Genomic DNA, 22814 nt, shown 5'->3' on the forward strand with positions numbered 1-22814 from the left:
TTCATCAAAGTGATACTTGCCGCTGTTTCTGTGCCTCTGCTTCATATCCACGTACTGATCCTCGAAGATCAAAGGCAGAGAGTGAAGATCTCCGTCCAATTCCGGACAGTGCACTGGGAGCGGAGGCAACGAGGACAGATATCGCGATCTTCTTGCCGCTTCGCTCACCGCTTGATACGACTGGTAGTTCGCATCGTAACAGCCCCATGCGGATGACCTAGGGTTTTCTAGCACGAAGAAACCTTCCGTAAAACGTTTCACCTATGAATTTTCGACCAAAGATGTTAATTTAAATAAAGTGGTACTTTCTTAAAATATTTGAAACGAAGTTTCGTTTAATTAATTGATATCGTTGGATCGTAAAAGGCCACAAATTCGTTCGTCGTAATTCTATGATGTACTTGTCTCGTGTCTTTGAAATAAAGTAATTAATCTAAAAGAGAACACCTAGAAGCTACAGGGAATGTTAAGACAATAAAACGAGCGTTTTACCCTTAGCTGATGATGGATCTTCGCAAGATGCTGATGAACAGCCTCGCGTCCGGAGAATGCTTCCAGAAAATGTTGCCAGAGAACGATATTTTGTGCGCAGAGTTGAGCGACATCAGTCTCCTCCGTGTCCATCATCTGTAACTACAGCACAACCACTATCTTCCACAGAGAAGTCACAGAAAACAAAAAGAAAAATATTACATGTGTAAGTTAATTTGGTGTCTTTCAGTTCGTTATTTATATAATTTATCATATATAAGTTATTTATATTACCTTAGATAATATCAACATTGTTATTTACCTAGTATCTTAGTTCTATTCATAAAGATATAAAGCACAAAGATCCGCGATTTAAGTGTAGCAAGTAATTGAAATAGTTTCGCTGACTAACTCTATGTTCCATAAATAAAAGTCGAATTTTGTCAAAAGCGACTTGGAATAATTTACATGCGTAGAACAAAGAATTTTGTAAGAAAACCTGAGAAGCAGTACCGACCTTGGTAATCTCTTTGTGCGTGTTCTGAGCAAGCTCGAGCGCTCTTTGCTGGCAAGAAGGTAGCAGACGGGCTAAATCAGCTAAGTTGTTGAGCAAAGATTCCCTCGCGGCCAGAAGTAACCTGATTACTTCCTGTTGAACTAATTTCGCGTGTTGTATCCTCGTGGCTGAACCAACGCACCTCGTTGTTGTTTCCTGCGATAGTTACGAATATCTTGTTGCAAGCGTTCTTTTCACCTTTCTTTCTGTAGCAGCTAAACTATCAATTAAAAATTTTAATGAAACTCGTGCATGAACTCACGATATTTCCTAACTGAGCATTGTTGTCCCCGTTTGTTGCAGTCTGTTTAAATTGTAGCCACGGTTTCCCTCCACGCGGCGCGCTGCAAGCATATTACTCGGTTAATTACCCTGTCGCGTTGTTAAATTAAAACGCAATCGAACTCGCATTGTCACTACGAACGGAATACAATTTTTTGATTGAAACGATTAGGAGGTCGGACATGATTTAATTTAAATTCGTGAATTGGTTATGCATTTAATTTTTCACTGTGTGGATTTTTATTGTTCTCACAATTTGGTCACTTGGAATTTGATATGAAATTTTGAAATTTAAAATTACGATAGTTCGCTATTATTCTATCACTATTTTGTTATTATTTTATTATTCTTCTGCTATTATTCCGGGTATAATAAATTATTTTATTAATAGTCATAATAGGATATTTGATATTTCATAGTCTTTAATCTTCGACTATAAATTATTAGCTAATTAAACGATAGATGTGCTTTTCCATAAAAATCTGAAAAAAAAGAATGTTTCCACTATAATAATACTGGGAACATGTGTGTGGAATAATTCATAAGAATATTTTTCCCACAGTCATTAAAAAGGATTCTGTACTCAAAGAACTAATTAATTCAGAAATAATATTCCTTTGATACTTTATTACAGTATACGTTCAATTCGAGTACAAAAAGGTCTCCCTGTTACAGTCTCTCGTGCAATTTAATGAGCAAAGAAAACACCATTTTAAAAATTCCTTTCTTGTAGCCACTAATTGGCTTTGTAATATGAAATAACCACGTTACAATATATAAACATATGTAAAACATAAAATTAACTTAAAAGCATAAACATTTATATATAAATATAACATGTAAATATTTCAAATATAATAGACAATTTAAACAATGTAAAATAAACAATATATAAAAGTAATAATCAAAGCTCGTTTAACAATATATTCTTCAATAATTAATAACTTTTCTCCTTCCTCGGTTAATGTCCAATATTTATTAATCTTAAAACATCAGAAATCAGCAAAGTAGACAATTGAAAATAAAAAGAAATGAACTTGATCAAAAGAGAGAAAACTCGAAGAAAAATCGTTGTTCTCCTTAAAAGTACTGTGTCCATAAATTTGTCAGTTTCATTGTAAAAAAATAAAAGAAACACGAAATTTCAAACTTACCAGCTCTGGACATAATGAAGTATGCTCTTCCTACGTGCAACACGGTACAACGAAATCAGCGTTCGTGAGCAGAAAAGAGAAATTTCCATCGTTAACAATCGTGTACGTACGCAAATAAAAATATTTTGTAATCATATTATGAGAAAGGAATATGAAAAGAGAAAATATTCAACTTGTTACCGACTTGATGTAAGGTTGATGAAGGGCCACGAGGCAGGCATGAATCGTGATGGAGACGGCGGCAAGATGAAAGTAGTCGAAGAGCACCGGCAAATGATAGTGAAGCCCCTTCGTGGGCGCGAAGTTCAGCTGCAACGCCCTACAAAGCAAAAAGCAAACGAAGCTCGTCAAACCTTCAAGGTAGAACATGAAAGCGTACGCGGCCAAGGTTATCGATCTCTCCATCTATTAGGTCTGTGGGGAAGTTCTGCTTTCTTGTCGTGTACTTTTGCCTAGGCATAATGGGCGGAAGAAATTTATGGAAGTTGTAGAGGTCGGTGTTCCTTCAACAACTAAGCATTACGTCTTTTCCTCGTGCATTATATTCAAACCATGTTACGGAAATTGTAATGTGATTTTAACAACTGCCTACTTCGAATTACAAAATTTCCTGTAATTAAATGTTCAATTTTTTTAGAAGAATTTCTGTCGCTTTCTGGGAAACATATGGGAAATGCTCTTTTGGTCTTTATTACTTTCTTTCTCACAAAGACTGGTCTTCGTCAAATTTATTGTTTATTTATTATTTATTATATTTATTTATTATTTATTAGTTTAACGTAAATTCATTAATTTGAACATTTGTCTCAAAACATATAGGATATTCGTAATTTCTATGCTTGTTCCTATACATAAATGTAATTTAATATTCTAATCATACGTATTCTAGCAGTGGAATGAAGAAAATAATGCTGACCAATATGGCTTCTCAGAGACCAAAACGAAATTAGATTTCATTATAATAATGGTCATGACAAGTTTACGGTTGTGACTTACGTTTAATTAGCGTGACTTGGTGTTTCAAATGCATTGTCTCGGTGCAGGGTGCACACGAAGAAAATGTAATTAATTAATATTACCAACATTTTACATTTTATTCTTGTAAATACAAAATGTTAACAATGCTCGTCATCTACGTGTGACAGATATTCCTGTAATTAAGTATTTATATCTTGAAAAAGAAATATCTTTAAACTTAAGCGTTCATATCACATCCCTTTGTGCTTCAAATGAATAGAGCACGATACCAAAAATTAATCACCTATTTTTAAAATACTTTGTATATACGCATAGCGTTATTACATAAGATTTTTCTTTTGGTTTCTTTAACGTGTTATACAACTTCGCTATACGTATAATATATCTTAGTATATAGCGTAGACGCAGCTTAAGAGTCTACAAATCAACTTCAAACGTAACTACTCCTTCTCTTCGCTGTCTTCGTTACGTTACAAACATCAGACTCTCACGATTCTCGTATAGCAAGTCGCATGTAGCAATCCTACGAAACCGCAATATCGTTTCTTTTCGCGAGCGACGTTCAAACGATCGTCGCGGTCGGCGAACATATCACTACCGTCTACCAAATGACAGTGGTACAGCGAGATGATAGTACGTTTCGAGATACACCAAGACGATTATCTTACCTAGACGACACGCAGGCCATGTTTCCTGGTTGCGTCGGCTCGCTGAACCATAGCTCGACGCCGAGATTGAAGTGGGTGCGGGAGAGAACCTCCTCGATCTTGTGACTGTGCACCAGCACGTGAGCTCGGAATAAGACCGAGGTGCCGAGTGTCACCTCTTCGTTTCTGTAGAGGATCTGAAAGCGCTTGCTGGTCCCAGGCGCCTCCAACGAGTCTAGAACAATGATCGTACGGTTGAAGTTTCTTCTGCATCTACACATCGGATAAAGTACCGCAAAGTACTTACGTATTTGCAATTCTTAACTTTCATGGTATCATTGGACTAGTGGGAGCAGTCAAAATTTAGGGTTGAACTTTTAATTTAATTTTATTTTTACTCGCCTCTGTTGCGGAGAATGTAAAATACAAAATCAAATTAAATACTCTGCGTTCATGGTACCGTTGGGCTTATTGGGCACCGTAGTAATTTTCACCTGGATCGCTCAATTTTCGAATTTCTAATTCAATTTCATCTCCATCGTGGAGCATATAAAATACAAAATAAAATTCAATACCCTAAATTTCAGTAATCGGACATACGTTACTGTTATTTGTAACCTAACGATATTATTCGAGGATTAAAATACTCGTCGATTAAAAAGTAGTCTTTCACTATTTAACGTTGGAACGTTTTATAACAGATCGTTTAAATCTGGTTCAGTGTATGACCGCGCGTCTGATTTTCCAAATCGAAATTCCGATTGCCTGTCAGACTTGAGAGACGCTCGTTTCACGTTGAACGTCTCGTGGTTTTCTTTCTTTCATTCGTTTTCACGAGATAGAAGAGAGAAGCTCGAGTTTCGATGCACAATGAAGGGTGGCAACGCGATACAAGCGATTCAGGGAACTTTCTAACGCTATCGAGTGCAAGCTAGGTTTGAACTAGTTGGAAATTCTAGTCGCAGCCGTTGTCTAACTCGACGGGGTGAACTCGAGCGAGTTTTCTACCGCCATCGGTGCCACAGAAGTTTCTGCCTCCACGGGGAAAGTTCTTTGATTCGCCGGACACGCGTTGTCGCAAAGGGCTGGTAATTTCTGGAAACTCGGTTACCATTTGCTTCTTTTCTTTCGTTCTTTCAAGTAGAAAGAAAGATGGCCAGGAGATTGTTAGTTTGGTTAGAGGATATGGATGCGTGGGTGACGTTAACGAAGCGCGTGGATGTCACAGTTGACGATTATTCGAATGAAATGTTGTTCTAGTGTTATATAGAGCTTGTTATTGAAGTATTCGGTCACGTTTTAAGTACGACAAAAAATTCCATTTATCCGATCTTGTTGGGAAACCTCGCCCATTATTCTCACTATCTACTATTGTTTGCTCACACGATAGCAGCTCATATTCAGATGAGTGAATTCAATTAATCGGGTATTAACTAAAATTTCGTTCTGATAAATAGAATTCTGCTGTGCGGTAGAATCTCGTTTGTCCGAACAGGACGAAGGACAGCTTCTTTCGTTTCAATTATATTAGTTCAATTATATTAGAATTTAAATACTTATTTCGAGCAAAAACAAATAATCGCTTATATTAATATATTCCTTATGGGAGTCAGTGTTTATGCTTTTATATTACGAAATATTCGATTGTTCGCGGTAGATCGCGTCAACGAGAGTGGTAAATTCTCGTTACGATTCGATAATCGATGCCACGAATTGGTCAACCCCCTATTTCATTTAGAATAATAGAGGTGGTTGATTGATTATAACATCGAAATAACAGGTTATAATATATACTTTATTCCAACAACTTTGTGAATATAAAGAGATACGCGTCGTGCGTATAGACGTATTCTGAAAGACGTGTAAATAGTAAGTTACAATCGATGACTGATCGATGAACGAAAACCAGTCAAGACATTGATTGATCAACGGATGAAAAACCAGTCAAAAGATGTTGACTGATCTAAGGCAGATAAACCAGTGAAGTTCGGTTACGATGCTGTCGCAGAGGCAAAACTATTGCTGGGTGTTGGTGGCACCACCATCATGAGAAAAACCCGACCTTCTCATTTCTTACCTGATGGAGCAATAATCATAAAGAACGTCTCCACTTGAATATATTTTATAACAATTAAGGGCTCTAACGGTAAGATACAAATGCTTAGTTTTATGACAGTTCCTTAGGATTAGTGCGATCCGGCTAATTATATTTGCATAGCCAGTAGCCGCTTCGACCGAGGAATGGATCCTGGTTTACGTAAAGAGTCACCGGACGTAACACGAAATTACCTTCGATCGTACTTAGGATGATAGGGCCTGAGCATTAACTTGTTCGTACAAACGCGATTCTACCGTCTACTACATTTAAAACGAACAAACGATAATGGAAGAAGTTTAGGAAAACTTATTTTTCATAAACATTTACACACTGATTTGTAGTATTTTAAACCTAAGCCTATCCGAATCTGCAACGCTATCGAAAATTCGTGAGGAATCACTGAAATTCAAAAGAAGTACTCACGGTTGCGTAACTGGTTAACCTCCACCTTGACAGGCAGTTTGGGCGACACTCTGAGGGCAGTTCGTATCTGGTAATACCTGGGAAATTGGAAATCGTCGATAAGCTTAGAGGCGATGGCGATAGGTAAGCCGTTGCAAATTACGCAAGCCAGCCGTCGCGCACACATTCCGTCCACGAGGATGGCTGGAGAATCCGCTTACCCACGCTGGAACAGGTCGACATTGTAGAACTTGCAGAGCTCGAGGGAGAACTCGAGAGTGGCCTGTAGATCGCTCATCTCGATCGCGACGCCAACCTAACCACCACCCCTCCTCTCTCTTTCTCCCTTCGTCGTTCGAAGCAGCCCTTTAATCGAACGAAGACCAGCTTCGTCTGTTGCGACGACTTACGAGGGATGAAGATTGTCGTTTAGGGCCTGGCCGAGGTTCCCGGCTCGATCCTGCCATCCTGTCCGCAAATTTTCAACGTCGAAGGCACCCTACGAATAAAAAAGAACGGAATCTTTCGATTTACGAGACGATTGATCAGCCGCTTCGAGCAACCAGCCCCTTCGAATCGTTGAATCGTCCAGAAGGTGCTTGAACCGTTCAGCCGCGTATTGAAGTGGATAAAGGTGTATTGTATGTGATTTACGTGGAAGGAGATGAGTCTTTCCTGTCTTCCTCTTTTCGTCTCTTTTTCTCTCTCTCTCTTACTCTCTGGTTCCTGGCAAATATTGAACTTACGAAAAGTATTTGTATTTTTTTATTGATCTTTTGATATTTTATGTTACTGTTAAGTATTAACTTATTATAAATAATCAGCCATGCCACTGCGCCACGCCAGAAAAATTACTGAAAATTCTCAACGCGAGAATTGATTGTAATTTTAATAAATAAATAAATAAAAAAAAATGTTACTGTTATATACAGAACATTCTCTACGCGAGTACCCTGAATGGATTCAAACTTTTCGTAAACTCCCTCTATTTCTTGGCAAATATTAAATCAACGAAAGGTTCTGGCATTTTTTGATTCATTTTCTGCATTTTACAGATACGTTGGTATCGATAATTTCAATACAACGAGAACGCTTTTCTAATATCGTTTCTTTCTTTGTACTGATATTCCTACGCAAGAAACGTACGAAAACGTATGATAAAAATAACAAGTACGAATGCACAATATGATAAATAATCGGATGTCTTGTTTTACATGAAACGCTCCTTCTAACAGAACAATTCTGAAATGATAGCAATTTTTCATTCGATCAATGTGTAGTACAAATGTTTTGATTTTCAGAATTCTTTGACTCGTCGTGACAATACGTATATATCTACAAAATATCTGTATATTCTATCGGAGAAAAAATTATTTCCAAATTCGCTAAATCATGGACTACGCCTGGAAGGCAGGAAAAAACTTTCAGCGTGTGTTTCTTCACGAGAGAGGAGAGCGGGAACGGGAATTTCTCTGTTTGCCCTGATTTGCTTCCCCGTTGGAAACGGCAAGCTAACGAAGTTTGGCCTCGAAATTCGCGAATGCTTTGCAATCGAGTCTTCCGGAAAGGAGGTTGACCACCCCCGCACACCTTCGAGTGACTTCTAATTGTAGCGACGACGAAACGATTCGAGTTTAAAGTGGATTTAATTAGAGCCGAGTTCGAGAGTCAAGTGGAAATTAACGTCTGCCGGTTTGCAAGTCCGCTCAGTGATTTAGCCCGCTGTAATTGCTGTTGCTTTTTAACTTCCCAACATTGTTACGCGGTATTCATGCCTCGAATACTATAAATTTTCACAAATTGCTCGAGTAATTTATGGCAAACTAGAATTTCCTACGAATATTTATAATTACATGTCGGGTTAAGGTTGGAATTTTGGGCGTTTGATGAACCTTCGCTCAAATTTACCATCGCGATTGTAGCTGATATTTATTGGTACAAATGTGGCCACTACAAAAGGCTATAAGAACATGTTGATGACAACGAATTCAGATTCGATAACGAATCCACGGTCAACGGGATGACGAATGCGATGTGATACACGTATGACTCCATGTACAAGTCAAACTTATCTGCATGAACTGACCTGCAGTCCAAGTGGAACCTCTCCTTGTTTTTAAGGAGAGCTATATAATTATTCCATACCTCTGTCAGGTACCTCTGTCAAGTCCCTCTCGTGACCGTGGCTACGTTCAGTGACCCGTTATGTCACTTCGAGCCCAAGCCCATCGTGATAAAATCGGATTAGAACATTAAAACTATTTCTTAGTTTTATTACTTAAGCGTAGCTATAGTAAAAGTCTGCACTAGGGTATTGGGACTTTTCCCAAAATTCCAAAAGGGAAGCCCCGATGTCCTTTCATCTCCGACATACATATAACGAACGAGGTTCTGAGCATTAAAAATTTGAAAGAGAATCTAGGTTTTTGGGCTATAGTACAAAAGAAGAATAATTATATAAATTCTGAAACAAGTGCAACAGATATTAAAGAACAGAAAGAAACAAGTTCAAACTCCTTTGAAAACTCCCAGCATGATTTATTGTATTTGTTACAAAACTGAACAAATTTTAATTATTACAAGAAGATATAGTGAGATATTACTGTTTGTCCATCAAACGAGGTTGTTCGAAGTATCAAATTCCTATTTATTTAGATGGAATCGCATATTTTGCGCATACGTTTCCATGACTTGGAAAAATATAACGTTTTTCTTACAACCATAGATACACAATGGTGTTTAAAAAAAAAAAGTAGAAGTAATTCTTTATACTGAGAAGTACAAATTCCTAATCCATCCTGAACTAATCGCTCTACTAAATCCTTATACATATATTCTGTATAATCTCCAGTATTAACAAAACTATCAACACAGCTAACGCTAAATCGCATTGAAACCTGATCGAGTAAAACGGGGCTTACGATAATCCTGCAAATCTCTCAGCATTCGGCAATTAAATCGTTTCCCGGATTCGCAAAGAATTAACCGTGCGATACCGGTAATGTGTAAAAGCCAAACAAATCAAACGCAAGTCTTTGTATCGTATCCTGACGAAATGAAAGGGCTGTTCTGTTGACGATGCCAAAGTCTCAGCTTGCAGAGGGTTAGACCGTACGTACAAACGTTCAGCAGGTAGATTGGATGTCGCCGACACTGTAAACACTTCGTCGAATGTCTCTTTTGCAACATGTTCAAACCAATGCATGCTTCTGACGTGTTTTAAACGTTCGTGAGTTCCATTGAAACCGTGGAAAATTGTTGGCGAAGAGGAGGACTTGTTTTATAATTTCCATAATTCCTCGTTGAGACGGCCGATCAAACTTTAAACTTAATAACCTTCGTCAAGGGGTTGACTAGCGTGATGGTTGATGGTTTAAGCAAAGCAACGATAACCGATCCGTATTGATCGAACGTCCACTTTATCTTAAGTGCTCGGATGCCTCGTGAATCTGGAGGAGCTGAAATATAACTTAAAATGATTTATCGAGCGTCAACGAGGAGGCTTTCCTGGTTATTAAACTAGACAAAGTGAGAAACTTGTGGTTTATTTAGATAGTGTGCAGATGTATATTTAGATATTAAATTTAGTATATTTACCTAATATGCATGTATTTTTATGTGTATTTAAGAGTAAAATGAAATTTAGCTTAGACACTCTTTTCAAATGTGGCCTTCACTTTTTTAGGTTTAATATAATTCCTGAATTTCCAAACACTTTTTAATATCTCCAGTAATCGGACACACTCGATTCTTATGATGGAAATTTCCATTTTTACATTATTTACCATAAAATATTCTACTTTTAATATTTTTCCGATATTCAAATGTTGTATCTTAGGATGCACATTGGGCATGCAATATCGCGAGATACATTATGTAAAAAAGGAGGAGTTTCACCGAAATAAGAATATTTTCACTGATCAAAATGTGTCGATATTATTTATTCAGGATTTAAATTTACGATTAAATTTCTGCATCGTTGTTTATTATTCGTTTGTGTCTCACATGATATAAAAAATCATCAAACATTATTGCCACAAATTGCCAATTTGTTATTGCAAGAACTATCTTGTAATTGTCCTTCTAAAGGAATACGTATCTGTGTTAAATAAAATTGTTCGTCGTACAATAAAAATGATTAGAAAACTATTTACTTTAACTAAATAAATCGAAGATCCTATACGTTACGACCTAATACAACCCGAAATCCATCTCTTGCACCACTAACCAAAATCCCGTGCAGTGAACTTTGATCGCCAGGTCGATCTTCACTCGTGAACGCTTCGACAAGCCTCCCTCGTCCGATCCTCGTCGAATTCCCTGGCCCGCAAAAATGATTCATTCACGATAGTCTTTTGCACGCGTGCAAATGCATAGTGAAGAACCACGGGGGTTAAAACTGCCGACAAAGGAAGCTGACAGAAAGCAAAAATTCCTCAGGCTGCCCTCAGCGACTGGACGCGCTCGCGCGTCCCACTGTCAAGGACGCGAAGGCCGCGTGCACACTTCCTCGAGCGAAGATCAACGACCTGGCTTACGCACGGGCAACCTAGGTGAGAGGGTGGAACGACCGAGGGTGGAAAAAATGGTGACATTCCGTGACAGACAGCAACGATTCTTTTCTTGATTACTCGCGCGAGCTAGCTCAGGTTACACGATTTCGTGATCTTATTTTGTTGGCTGTCAGACTGCGCTGCCAAGACGAACGTGTCTGCATGAACGTTTGTGAAATCAGTCTGTCGAAAGACGTTCGTTCGTTTGCGTTGTTCCAACATTGGTCCGATGCTAACTTTAAGAACAATGTTGTAGGTGTCTATTATAATATTTAATGGAATCTCTCGGAGCAAAATTAGCACGCTAAATATATTAATAACGTGTAATTTGCTGTCATTTTAGACTATTTTAAGACGCGAGTATAAAATGTTTAGCGCGAATGATTGAAAAATATGCGAGAGTGAGATCGATATTTTCGTAGAGGTTTTAATATTATACACGTGACCAAAAATATTTCAAAGCAACAACCAAGTCCTCAGAAGAAACTATTCATTAGATTATTATGGATAATTCGAGCGCCTGTTGCTCGTTTCATTTCTTGACGTCAAATAACGTCTCTGGCGCCCCTTGCGATTCCCATGCCAAAATCTACAATGAAGTGCCAGAGACGTCGCTTAACATTGAGGTGTTAAGAATCTTAATTCGTTTCGTGAGAATAGTTTAGTCTTAAGGTTGACTGAAAAGAAACGTAATCTCCTATTCATCGGTCCATATTAAATTATTAATGAAACTTTCCAAAGAAATAATGAATATGCAAATTATAGTATTTTATACAATACTTGGTGGGTTAAGCAATTTTCTATGGAAATTCAATTTTGTTAATTATATCTTAAATAATACCAGCTTGTATAAAAATTTCCACTCTATATAAAATATTTTCTTGTTTACTGGTTGATATCATTAAAGTTAACGGTAGCATAAAACCTATAGATTTATACGGATAAAGTTGATGGTGTTGTACGGAAGGTAATATAGTGGAGGGTACGATCGTGTAAAGTTTGGAGAATTTCAGGAGAGGGTTTTGTTATTGTGGGGTGTACGCGGAGCATTGCTTTAGCTTCTTCTGGTCGATCGTTTGAGGTGAATGTTGATAGAATTATTATGGGGAGATTATTTTTGTTTGATGATAATACGGAGGAGATGGAATATCGATTGTATGTTTAAAGACAAAAGATGTAAAGGTATATAGGGAGGTTAAAAAAGGAAAATTATGATTCGAGTAAATTTCTATGCAAACACATTCATCGAAAACTCGAAATTGATTCCTTTCGGGCGATATTTCGTTGAAATCCAACAACGAGAAAATTGAACCGAGAGATAGAATTATAAAATCGTGGCAAGAGATTGTAAAAATTCAGATCCATTCTTCGAGGTAACTTTTCTAAAGGGTATTGTATGTTCGTCTGTCCCAGAAGGGTCGAAGGTACAAGTCAGATGGCGGAAGTTTTAAAGAGAGTTCGAAACTCACCCGGATATGTCTTTTCCCATTCATTTTTCCCTGCTAAACGCAATTCGAAGTTTCAAACAACAAATACGTGACGTGGTAAGAAAGCTGCGAGCGGAAGTTTCAGCGATAGTTTATGACGATACTTTTGCGAGACAGTTTCGCTTCCGTAAAAATTTATCTAGCTCTATTTTTACACTAGAACATTGAAAATTTTATAGACCGATATTGAGAATTCGTCCTTCGTACTTATTCGAGAATTGCATCATCGCTCCTTTCATTCCTGTTTCTTTCTTTGATTGATTCATCACTGATATATCAAAAATCTTCTAAATTATTCTTTATGTAGGACAAATTGATATTTAATTAGGAACCAGCAGTGAAAAATTTGTTATAATATAAAATGAGATCGTAAAAATGTGGAAACATTAGGAAGAAAAGAAAAATCTGTGAATAATAGTTTGAAATGTATGAAATACGGAATGCCACACGAAATTATATCACTGAAACTTATTACTATTATTATATTATTATACAGGGTGGTTGGTAACTGGTGGTACAAGCGGAAAGGGGGTGATTCTACGCGAAAAAAGAAGTCGAAAATATAGAATAAAAATGTTTCGTTTGAGGCTTTGTTTTCGAGAAAATCGACTTTAAATTTTCGCTCGGTACGCGTGCGGTACGTTATAACGGACCTCACTGTAGATCGTTGTCTCGATGGAAAAATTAAAAAAAAAAATTTATTCTATATTTTCGACTTCTTCTTTCGCATAGAATCACCTCCTTTCCGCTTGTACCACCAGTTACCAACCACCCTGTATACGTTATATACGTTATATATTATTATTACCACTATATCTAGTATCATATATCAATGTAATACTAGAACATTTTCATCATCGACATTAATGAAGCGATACACGATTGTTGCCAATTTAATCAAATTGTTCAACAATAGATACATTTAATTTCCACGTTTCTCATTGTATCGTTACGAGATCGTCGATTTGGTTAAATTCATTTTTCATATCGATGAACATAATGTAATGACAGTGATGCGAATAGAATAATAAATCAATTCCAGTTGCGTAGCAGTTATCAAAGAAAAAAAAAACAATATTTATTCCTGTCGTATGACATATTACATTTCGTTATCACGCTGTTCAAATTATCTCTTGAACGCCTCATAATCATTTCTCGGAAATTGACACCACAAGGGAGAAATTACACTTTGCAAAAATTCCTCAGCTAGGCTTTAGCTTTAAAGTTTTCAGCTCCGAAGCTGGATTGAAAAATATGCAAGTTATTAAATACAACAAAAACAATATTCCGATGAAATAAAAATTCTTTTAAATTACGAAAGTTCCAAATGCACAGTCGTACTTGCAGAAAGATGAACATAGTATCGATCGCCACTCTAAAACACCTTATACTAACGAAGGGAAGGTTTTTCTGAAGAAAATCTGTCATTCTGCTACATTTTTCACAAAGATTCGTATCGAGATACTGCGGTTTTGTAAATTCTTGCATGGCTGGTCCCGAGCAATTTTAATCGGGAATGCTTTTTGGTCGTTTCGAACGACCAGCAATGGTATTTCTAGACACGAGGCCGACGCACTGTGGCCCAGTTTAGTCAGAGGTACTCGTCGTTTCTGGCCTAGATCGGGCGTCACGTCGTGTGTATTTACGCGCGATACCATTCGAGGCCGTGAAAATGTTTCCTACACGCCACACGCGAACCAACGTCAAGCGTTCGCCAGTCAATGTACGGAATTCTATTGGGATTCTGTCCTTTGGTTTATTACTTTGTGAAAAACATTGTAATTAATTTGCGTGTAAATTTCGTATTAGTAAATTGTAATAATTGGAAATACAGGCTGCTATAAAAAGACATGTAAGTACATACACACGCTCACGAAAGTAATCCAACACCTGTATAGACACCTCTCATGGATATGTTATGTGTGTTAGACAAAACATTTTGAGATTTTAATTAACGCTGTTATGAAATTTTATCGATTGATTGTTAATTTACTGATCCGTCGATTAGTAAAATTCGAAGTAATCTGAGAATGTGAATCTGTGGTAGAATTTTGTGTACGTTGAAATTACGATGTAAATGTTTTAAATGTCGGAAATTCTAAAGAATTATTTGCTCGTATTATTCTGATTCCACAATTCATATATTTTTAGAATAAATTTTTCTCTATGGAAGCTGAAATGCAATTGAATTCGAATTCGGATTGCACGAAGATTTATGGCATTGCGAGTATGTATAAAATGTAGGATTTAGGGATAATAAAATAGCATGAGCTCGGATGCAGTTTTAGACGAGCTTGCTCGCAATCTTCCAATCGCGTATCAAGCACAAAGGAAGGTCGAACACGAGCATTAGTTATCCTCTGTCATTGATCCGTTTCCATCGTCAAAATCAGCCGTGTCAAATAACTTATCGACAGTTTCTCATTAGCATTTCGATATATTCTATATCTCTGATCAACCTGATAACATGATCAACTAACTGTAACTGTGCGAATCTTAAACAATATCGTACAATATCAATACCAGTAAATCAAAATTACCATCCATTTAAAATTATTGAAAGTAGCAAATTTTAGATCATTAAACTTCACAAATTTATTTACCACAAAATAACCAAAACTAAATATTGAATATAGTGACAAAATATCAAACATATTATATAAATATTGCGCACTTAATACACGTAGAATAAATATTCAAGAAAGTATAATCGATAAATATTGGAAAAGCGGAATACAGAAAAAACTGTGATTCGTAGCAGAACGCATTTGCAAAAAGCGTAACCAAGCAACAATAGCGAACTTAATCCCAGCAAGTCTGTCGATCGCGCAACTGTCGAAGCGTGTCCACAGTGTCCAACCATCGATACACGTGGAGCACAATGGCGCAAATACAGAGCCGAGCTTGGAACATCGACGATAACGGATTTCTAGGATCTTTTTTATCGACTTGGACGTTCTCCCTGCAGAGCGAGGCCTGGTTAAATTAAGTATGAACAAGCTATAAATAAATCTTACACGATATTTTTCGAAGCATCCGTGGCGTAGCGTGTGTTATGGATGCAGCTGAGCTGTTTTATGCACGTGCGACGCGTTGTTGCGCCTTGAAGACGATACGAACGTCGTGTAATGCCGCAGGTTGTTGCCCTTGTTTAGTTCAGACACGGATTTTCTTGAAATTTTAACGAATTTTTTCCTCTTCTGTCTCCAAAGGAAATATACACGGTCGAATTCGTGCAAGACATTGTGCCAGACTCGAAGATTTATGGCGATGTAAAGCTACGTGTCTTTGCGCGTTATAGCATCTTGCGAACTTACGGAATATTAAAGGCGAAAGAAACGACGTAGTTTTAATATTCTAGGCGGCTTATAGAATATGCAATTTCTGTTTTGCAAAGAGGGTTGAAAGTATCGCTTTACGGTTCAGTGAAACTTGTATTTCTGCGAGCATTTCGAAGAATACAGCTGGACTGTTGTAGTATGCAGAGAGCTACGGAATTATAGAATTCCGAATCCTGTAATTTTAACCAAATTTGTATAGAATATAGTTCTTTTAGACCATTAGCAACTGTTCGTATTCAAATGAAAATAATTGGAAACCAAAGGGTGTAAGACAAACTTTCTCTTTAAATTGGATGGTTTTCCATACAACATTGAAAAAAGTACCATCTTTTGAAATAATAGATATATTAAAGATATTTTTATTAGATTTAAACAAATTTTGTTGGCAATATTTCGTATCAAGCGTTTTTATTAAATATTTTATATAAAACGTATTTACGTATAAACGATATTCTACATGTTATAAGGAACAAGTTAAGAAACCCGCAGCTACGAAACTAGGAACGAGTTGTCCTGGCAAATCAATTTCGAACAGGCTGCAAGCTTATCCGCATCGCAGTGAACAGTAACAGCGTACACTTTGGGGGATGAAAGCTGAACAACGGTCGACGAACGATAAAACGGAAGCGTGGCGAACAGAGAAAGGGGAAGACGCCGAACGGGGAAGATTGAAATTCCGTATCGATTAGCATTTCGTTCGAGGTTGAATTTTCGTGGCTCCGGTCGTCTTCGGGTCGTCAGCCCCGCGCTCGACCTTCGTTTCTATTCGAGAACTCTGCGAGTTCTTGAAATATTTGCCATTCCTTGTCGCGCTGCCATCGTCTCATGACTTCCTGGTTACCCTCCGTCTTGCTTGTATTTGCGAATTCAACGAAGTATTTCGACTGATTCCGGAAACTTTTTCTTCAAATCAACACAGATTTTATTATCCTTGCTGTGAATTATAATGACTTAATTCGTGATTATTATTGAATTAATTATTGAATTTATTGGGCTATTTGGTTTGATTCGTATGTACGTGGTATAAGATACAGGTGCAGGCTGGGAATTTAGTAAATGATTTTTGGTTAATGTTGGTGATGATTATTTTCATGTTTGTCTGACGAATATCACAGACGAATCCTACCCCTTTTGGTAAATACATCCATTTTGAAATTGGAAAGGCTGAAATTTTGTATCATTTTAGTTCTTGCCATTTTTATTTTCCTTCGTAGAATTTGAAATATTTAGCTATTATTTCAGAAGGGTCTCTATAATATAACTTTATTTACAAGGTAAAAAGTAAGCGTAACCAAATATTTTAACACTTCTGGAAAAATAAAAAACAAATACCAGCCATGAAATTTGAAACAAAGAGAGCAAATCTTACATGGAAGAGAAAAGTTCCAGTTTTTTCAAATTAAAATTAACCCAGTAGATTATTCAACGAGAAAGAAGAGAAAAAGTAAAAAAAACATTTCCACAGTTACAAAAATTACTTCGGTCTTTCACCTGTAGTTTCCATCTTTGTCCAATATCTTGCGACTGTGCAAACGGTTTCGCCTTCAAAACACCTCAATATACCCGAGAAATGCAAACAACAGTTATTGATTAAATTTAATGTCCCCATCCGCAACTACAGCCCCAATCAAACCAGGCTGAAAATGCGATAACGTGTTGCCTATAATTTTCGCAACTTCACGTAGACGATTGTATCAGCCCGTCACTCTCAACAATCTTCTATCTCTTTCTTTACGATAGTTAATAATGCAGAGAATATTTATGACCGAGCTCTGTGCACGGTTTACAATCGCATCGGCAGCTTTCAGAGCTTTTTCCCCATTTGCAATTCAACTTACGTAGTTCTATTTAAATATCGGTTTCCCAATGGAATACCGTTGCCTCGATAATTCATGATTCCTTTATGATCTGATTAATCGTCTCTCTCTTTTCATTTGCTACGACTCGAGTTAGTACGTTCCATCCATTCTGTCCTACAGAAGCGAAACAATATTAATTTCGCAGATTTTTTGTTACCTCGAGCAAAGACAAACAGAATATTTGATGGAGTTTCGTGTTTTAATCGCAGCGAGACTTCGTATATCCAGTTTGTGCTTTTAATATTTCGAATCGTGCAGTAGCTTTCAACTATGCACATGGAATACGAATATTTTTATTAAAAATTCTTTTTAATACGAAATTTTATTTTTTAGCGGTTTTATTATTTATGTCGTTTCGGTTATTCCGTTTGTTTCTGTATGGGAGTTGACGTTGGATATTCTATTGTGTTATATGCAGAAGGTCGAAGATTAATTGTTATTTCGAAATACAAGATTGTCGTGTATATGAGGAATTTTTTCAATATTCATTGAATACATTTATTTATCGTAAATTGTTTATCGCTTTATTAAAATTTTAAGTAGTTTATTTTTTTACTTTTACTGTTATTCATATCACACCGCTACTGAATTAAATACATTATTGATCTGAGAAATATTTCAATATAACAATTACGTGATTGTAGAAATATATCTTATCTACAATTATAGCAATTTAATAATGTTTTGATGATACTACGTTAAAAGTACTTATCAACATCCCTGTGTGACCAACACATTTTTCAAGTAATTAAAATTTTAAACATTTTAACAATTGTTTTACTTTGAACATCGTCAAGTACTTCCTCACTGTACTTACTTACTTTTCATTTATCAGTTTCTAAAATATTAATTGTTCCAATTGTATTATTGTTCTTTCGAACCTATAATGTATATAAAATTCTGTATAAAATGAATGCCCAGTAAGAAATAATTTTCCAAGTGATTGTTTCCATCAAAACAATCAATTCTATAAAATCCTAACCAATACGTAAATTAATTAATTAACGCATCGTTTTTCTTCTCCTTCCCTCAAGAGAAATTAAACAGAAACTCGATAAATTTCTTCGCAGTCCACCCACATTATTTTATCCCTCGATAGATCGCCCCGATCCCACGAAGCCGATCCAAAAACAGTCCCTTTAACGATCAGGGCGAAGGATCTTATTTAAAAAACGAACTCGTACAATATCGGAAAAAGCTACCATCTCACGCGTGGCTCGAAGCAAAAATAAAACCTTCCGATATCGGTGGGACGTGTAACACGACACGTCGAGATGGTGTAAAATTAACCACTTTCGACAACGCAGAAACGCAAGGGTACGGCTGTTCGCAGAAACAATATCAATTGCGTGTTATCAATCGAAAAAAGAAAAAAAGAGAGTCGCAAAATATAGTCTCGTGATACGCAAGAAAAAACGAAACCCTGTTTTAAGGCTTACTATGATATTGCGTGCAAGCAGCCCAAAAAAATCACGAAAAATGATACGTATCGCGACACGCGAAAAAAGGCGGAGCTTTCGAGAAAAAGGCGGAGTTTTCGAGAAAATTGACGTGCCATTAGATCGTTTGATAAGTTCGTATCGTATCAAATAATCAAATATTCCGATAAATACTCTCTCGGTTGAACATGGAAAAAATTAAAAAGGTCTATTCAAAATTCGTCGAGAAAACAGATTTCTTTCCTTCGGTGAGATAATGTCGAGGCTCGTATATCCAAGGAGTTTTGAATCTTCGCGGAAAATTGGATAATTTGTTTCGTTCACCAAATACATCTAGTACAGAAAGACATAAACAAGAAACTAAGTATTCTAGAATCCCATAAAAGGATAATCCTATAGAATCCTATTGGAAAGAATTTGTTACCGAAAATGAGGAAAAATTTTTCAAAAATATTCTCGTGAAGTTATATATAGAAAAAAACATGTAATTTTAGTTAAATCTTTTACTATGAATTTTCCCAGCAACCTAATATAATGACGCTCGATAGAGAACGTCTTTGATCCCTGTGCGGGTCGTTTGCCCGAACTTTCAACCTCTGACCTTTGCCGGAAGAAGAATGATCTTCCATTTAATCGGACGAGCGACTGGGTTTTTGCATTTTTTGACTAAATGCGCGTCTTTGGGATGGTAACATGCGGAAACTTTCTTTTGAAACGATGAAAGTAAGTAACACGAAAGTTTGGTGGTGGTCGAGGATCATTCAATTGAGACTCACCCTCCATTTCTGAAATTTCATTTTCTCTTTCTTTTCTCTCTCCATTTTTCCTCTTACTTTGCGTCGCTTTCGTTTCTAATTTTTCCTTTTCATTCGAATAACCGGCAGTTTCTTTTTGAATAAGCGAATTACCAGTCGCTTTTCATTTCAGAAAATTGTCGAGAAATTTACTTCTCGCTGAAGGTATAATGGCAGGGCGAACGTCTAAATTGGCTTCGTTAGGAACACCGACACGTGTTCGCGTTTTAATAGCGACGCTGACCCGCGTTCGTGGCCGGAGGTAACTTCGTTCGAATAATTAATTCTAAGGTGGAAACGATGCGAAGATTTCGTGCCGCGACACAAACCCTTCCTTTTGATAAGTCTCATCGTGTTCTTTTTATCTTTCTTTTTCCCTTTTTTATTTCCTTGCCTACTTATTAAGGTGACGTTGCACTGAAAATTACTGGTATTCGCTGCGTGTCTCCGCTGGTTGCAGAGAACAATGTTTCGTGAAATTGTTCGTGTTAAAGCGTCGACGTTGGAATTGTTCGCTCGCGAGAATCTTTTCAAGTTGCCAACGCTCGTAACCACTTCTTATTTTCTTCTATTGCTCTGCGATTCATCGATTCGGTTGGAAATCATTTGGAAACTACAAAGAAAGCTACATCTTCAATCTTTTACGAGTAATTTTTAAATTCATTACGTTTTTGATCGATCCTATGTTGTTTTATTCAATTTTTGAAAGACATATGGATTTTTCCAGATTTACAGTTTAGTCAGAATCTTAAAAAATATTCCTTGTCCTGATATATTAAATAATATTAAACGACTGCACGGCAAGAATATAGTAAGTCAATTTTTATTGACTTTTATGCCTAAACAAAACTATTTCAATAGTAATATTAATACCAATATTATTAATATGTTTTAAGATCAGGCAAAATATATTTAATCTCGAAATTAAATGGAAACATAGCTTCGATATGAAATTTGTTTTTAATATATCGAATTTTAAAAAACTTTCTTCTGTAAAAGGAAAGAAATGTTTTTCATTTGTGATCTCATTAAAATGTTGAACGATATTGGTTTAAAATTTAAAATATTCAAATATAGCTAATCTTTGATGTACCTTTGGCTTTGGCAAAACTTCATCAAATGTATCCTGGTTTTATGAAGCGTGTTGACATTACGAGAGCATTAATGTGTATCTTTCTATCAACGACGTGAAGACTCTATGTTGAACGATTCAATCTACATTCAAGAAATTGTGTGCAAAAGCTTAACGTCGCGGAAAGAACGGAAGCACGGCCCGCTTTGAAAATTCGTGATTGCGATTTGGACGTCGAATAATCGAGGAAAATGCGATTTAAATGAAATTTAAATTATACCTCCAGAGATAGGAAATCTCTTATACAATTGCACAATTACTTTTATAGAATCTTCACAGACTAGGCAGAAATTAAACGCCAATCATAATCGTAATCTGATTGAAACATAGGTACGATTGAAGCAAGCTTTTCCAAAAATAAAAAAAAACACTGAATAATCCGAGAATAAACATCATTCTAAAAAACGAAATTCTTTTAAAGCATTGGACACGTATAGATAATTTTTTGAAATCAATTCTTTATTCATAACGTTCTCCTCCAATACTCTATTAATAATAGAAAAACAAACAAACTCCTCTTATTTCTACAGCTTTTTTCATTATAATAAAAATAATTTAAAGGTATATTACGAAATCTAAGGCTGAAGAATGTTCTAAATAACAAAACTGTGTTATAACATTAAACAACTGGATATTGACTGTATTCTATATTAATTTAACAAAATTAATTCCGCTTATCATGACGTTCTCCGACGTTCTATCAGCAATAAAAATTACAATCTTAATTTCTGATTTCGTACTTAAATTATATTCCTTAGAAATAAATAAGTATCCATGTATATTCGAGCATTGGTACATGTATTTTAAATTACGTAAAACATCGGAATCGAAGCCAAGTTTTTTCAGAGTCGCTGCAAAGAGAGAAAAAGCCTGTTTTCACCCACACGGTTCATCAAACTAGCGCGAATTATCTTTTAAAGCGTCTCATCGCTGTTCGCCTGGCTCTCGGTTCAGCTTCAGCTCTTGGCAGGAGAAGCGCGCGTATTTGGTCAGACGTCTAGACACTTCTATCTGACGAAGGGGCGTCTGCAGCCAGCGCATCTCCCCAAAGACCAGCAAAAGGAAAGTATTTCTTATCTCTAGCCGGTGCCTACGTCTCGAAACGTTGAATCACGCAAACTCTCTGATTTGTCGACTATGTTACTCGAAACCAATAAACTCTGGTAAAAGGGAACTAAAATTGTACGTTGAACGGGAAATTCAAGTTGCTCGATTTATTCAAGCAATATTGGACTTTCGGGGAATTATGGAAAATTCGATATATTCCGGGAATATAGGGCAAGAAGGTTTGACATTTTGGTGGAAATGATGATTGTAAATTATCGATGGAATCGAGTTAGACTTTTTGACGTTTATATTTGATTTGTGAATAATATCGCGAAGGAGAGATTGCGAGTTTCAAGAAGGAAATATCGATTTTTGATAATTTGAGGAAAGTTTGCCTCGTTTTATTTGATAAATTTATTTCATATAGCATTGTACGAACGTTTTATTATTGAAATAAGAATATTATTTGCGCAAAAATTAAGAAACGTATATTTCTATGTATTTATATACTACGTATTCGCGTATTTATATATTTTATGTATAGCTGAAATAAATTTTCGTTAATTCTTTTCTG

The 22814-nt window shown here is 36.4% G+C and overlaps 1 protein-coding gene across 4 annotated transcripts in view; it reads right to left on the reverse strand.

Annotated features, from left to right (window-relative positions):
- The window catches only part of LOC100740339, a 48360-nt gene that overhangs the window by 11522 nt on the left and 14024 nt on the right, over positions 1 to 22814 (reverse strand). For 2 of the 4 annotated variants that reach the window (XM_012384849.3, XM_033320389.1), the window contains exons 2-10: positions 6810 to 7087; positions 6610 to 6686; positions 4110 to 4323; positions 2648 to 2782; positions 2464 to 2493; positions 1290 to 1371; positions 989 to 1183; positions 493 to 627; positions 21 to 261 (exon numbers count right to left, since the gene is read on the reverse strand). In XM_012384849.3, the coding sequence (XP_012240272.1) occupies positions 21 to 261; positions 493 to 627; positions 989 to 1183; positions 1290 to 1371; positions 2464 to 2493; positions 2648 to 2782; positions 4110 to 4323; positions 6610 to 6686; positions 6810 to 6886 (1186 nt within the window). In that variant the 5' untranslated portion in view covers positions 6887 to 7087. Of the gene's footprint in view, positions 1 to 20; positions 262 to 492; positions 634 to 988; positions 1184 to 1289; positions 1372 to 2463; positions 2494 to 2647; positions 2783 to 4109; positions 4324 to 6609; positions 6687 to 6809; positions 7088 to 22814 lie in introns of all 4 variants that reach the window. The other 2 variants (XM_012384850.3, XM_003488947.4) reach the window with 1 other exon arrangement.

The sequence above is a fragment of the Bombus impatiens genome, unplaced genomic scaffold, assembly GCF_000188095.3.
Source record: "Bombus impatiens unplaced genomic scaffold, BIMP_2.2 scf_0311, whole genome shotgun sequence".
NCBI lineage: Eukaryota > Metazoa > Arthropoda > Insecta > Hymenoptera > Apidae > Bombus > Bombus impatiens.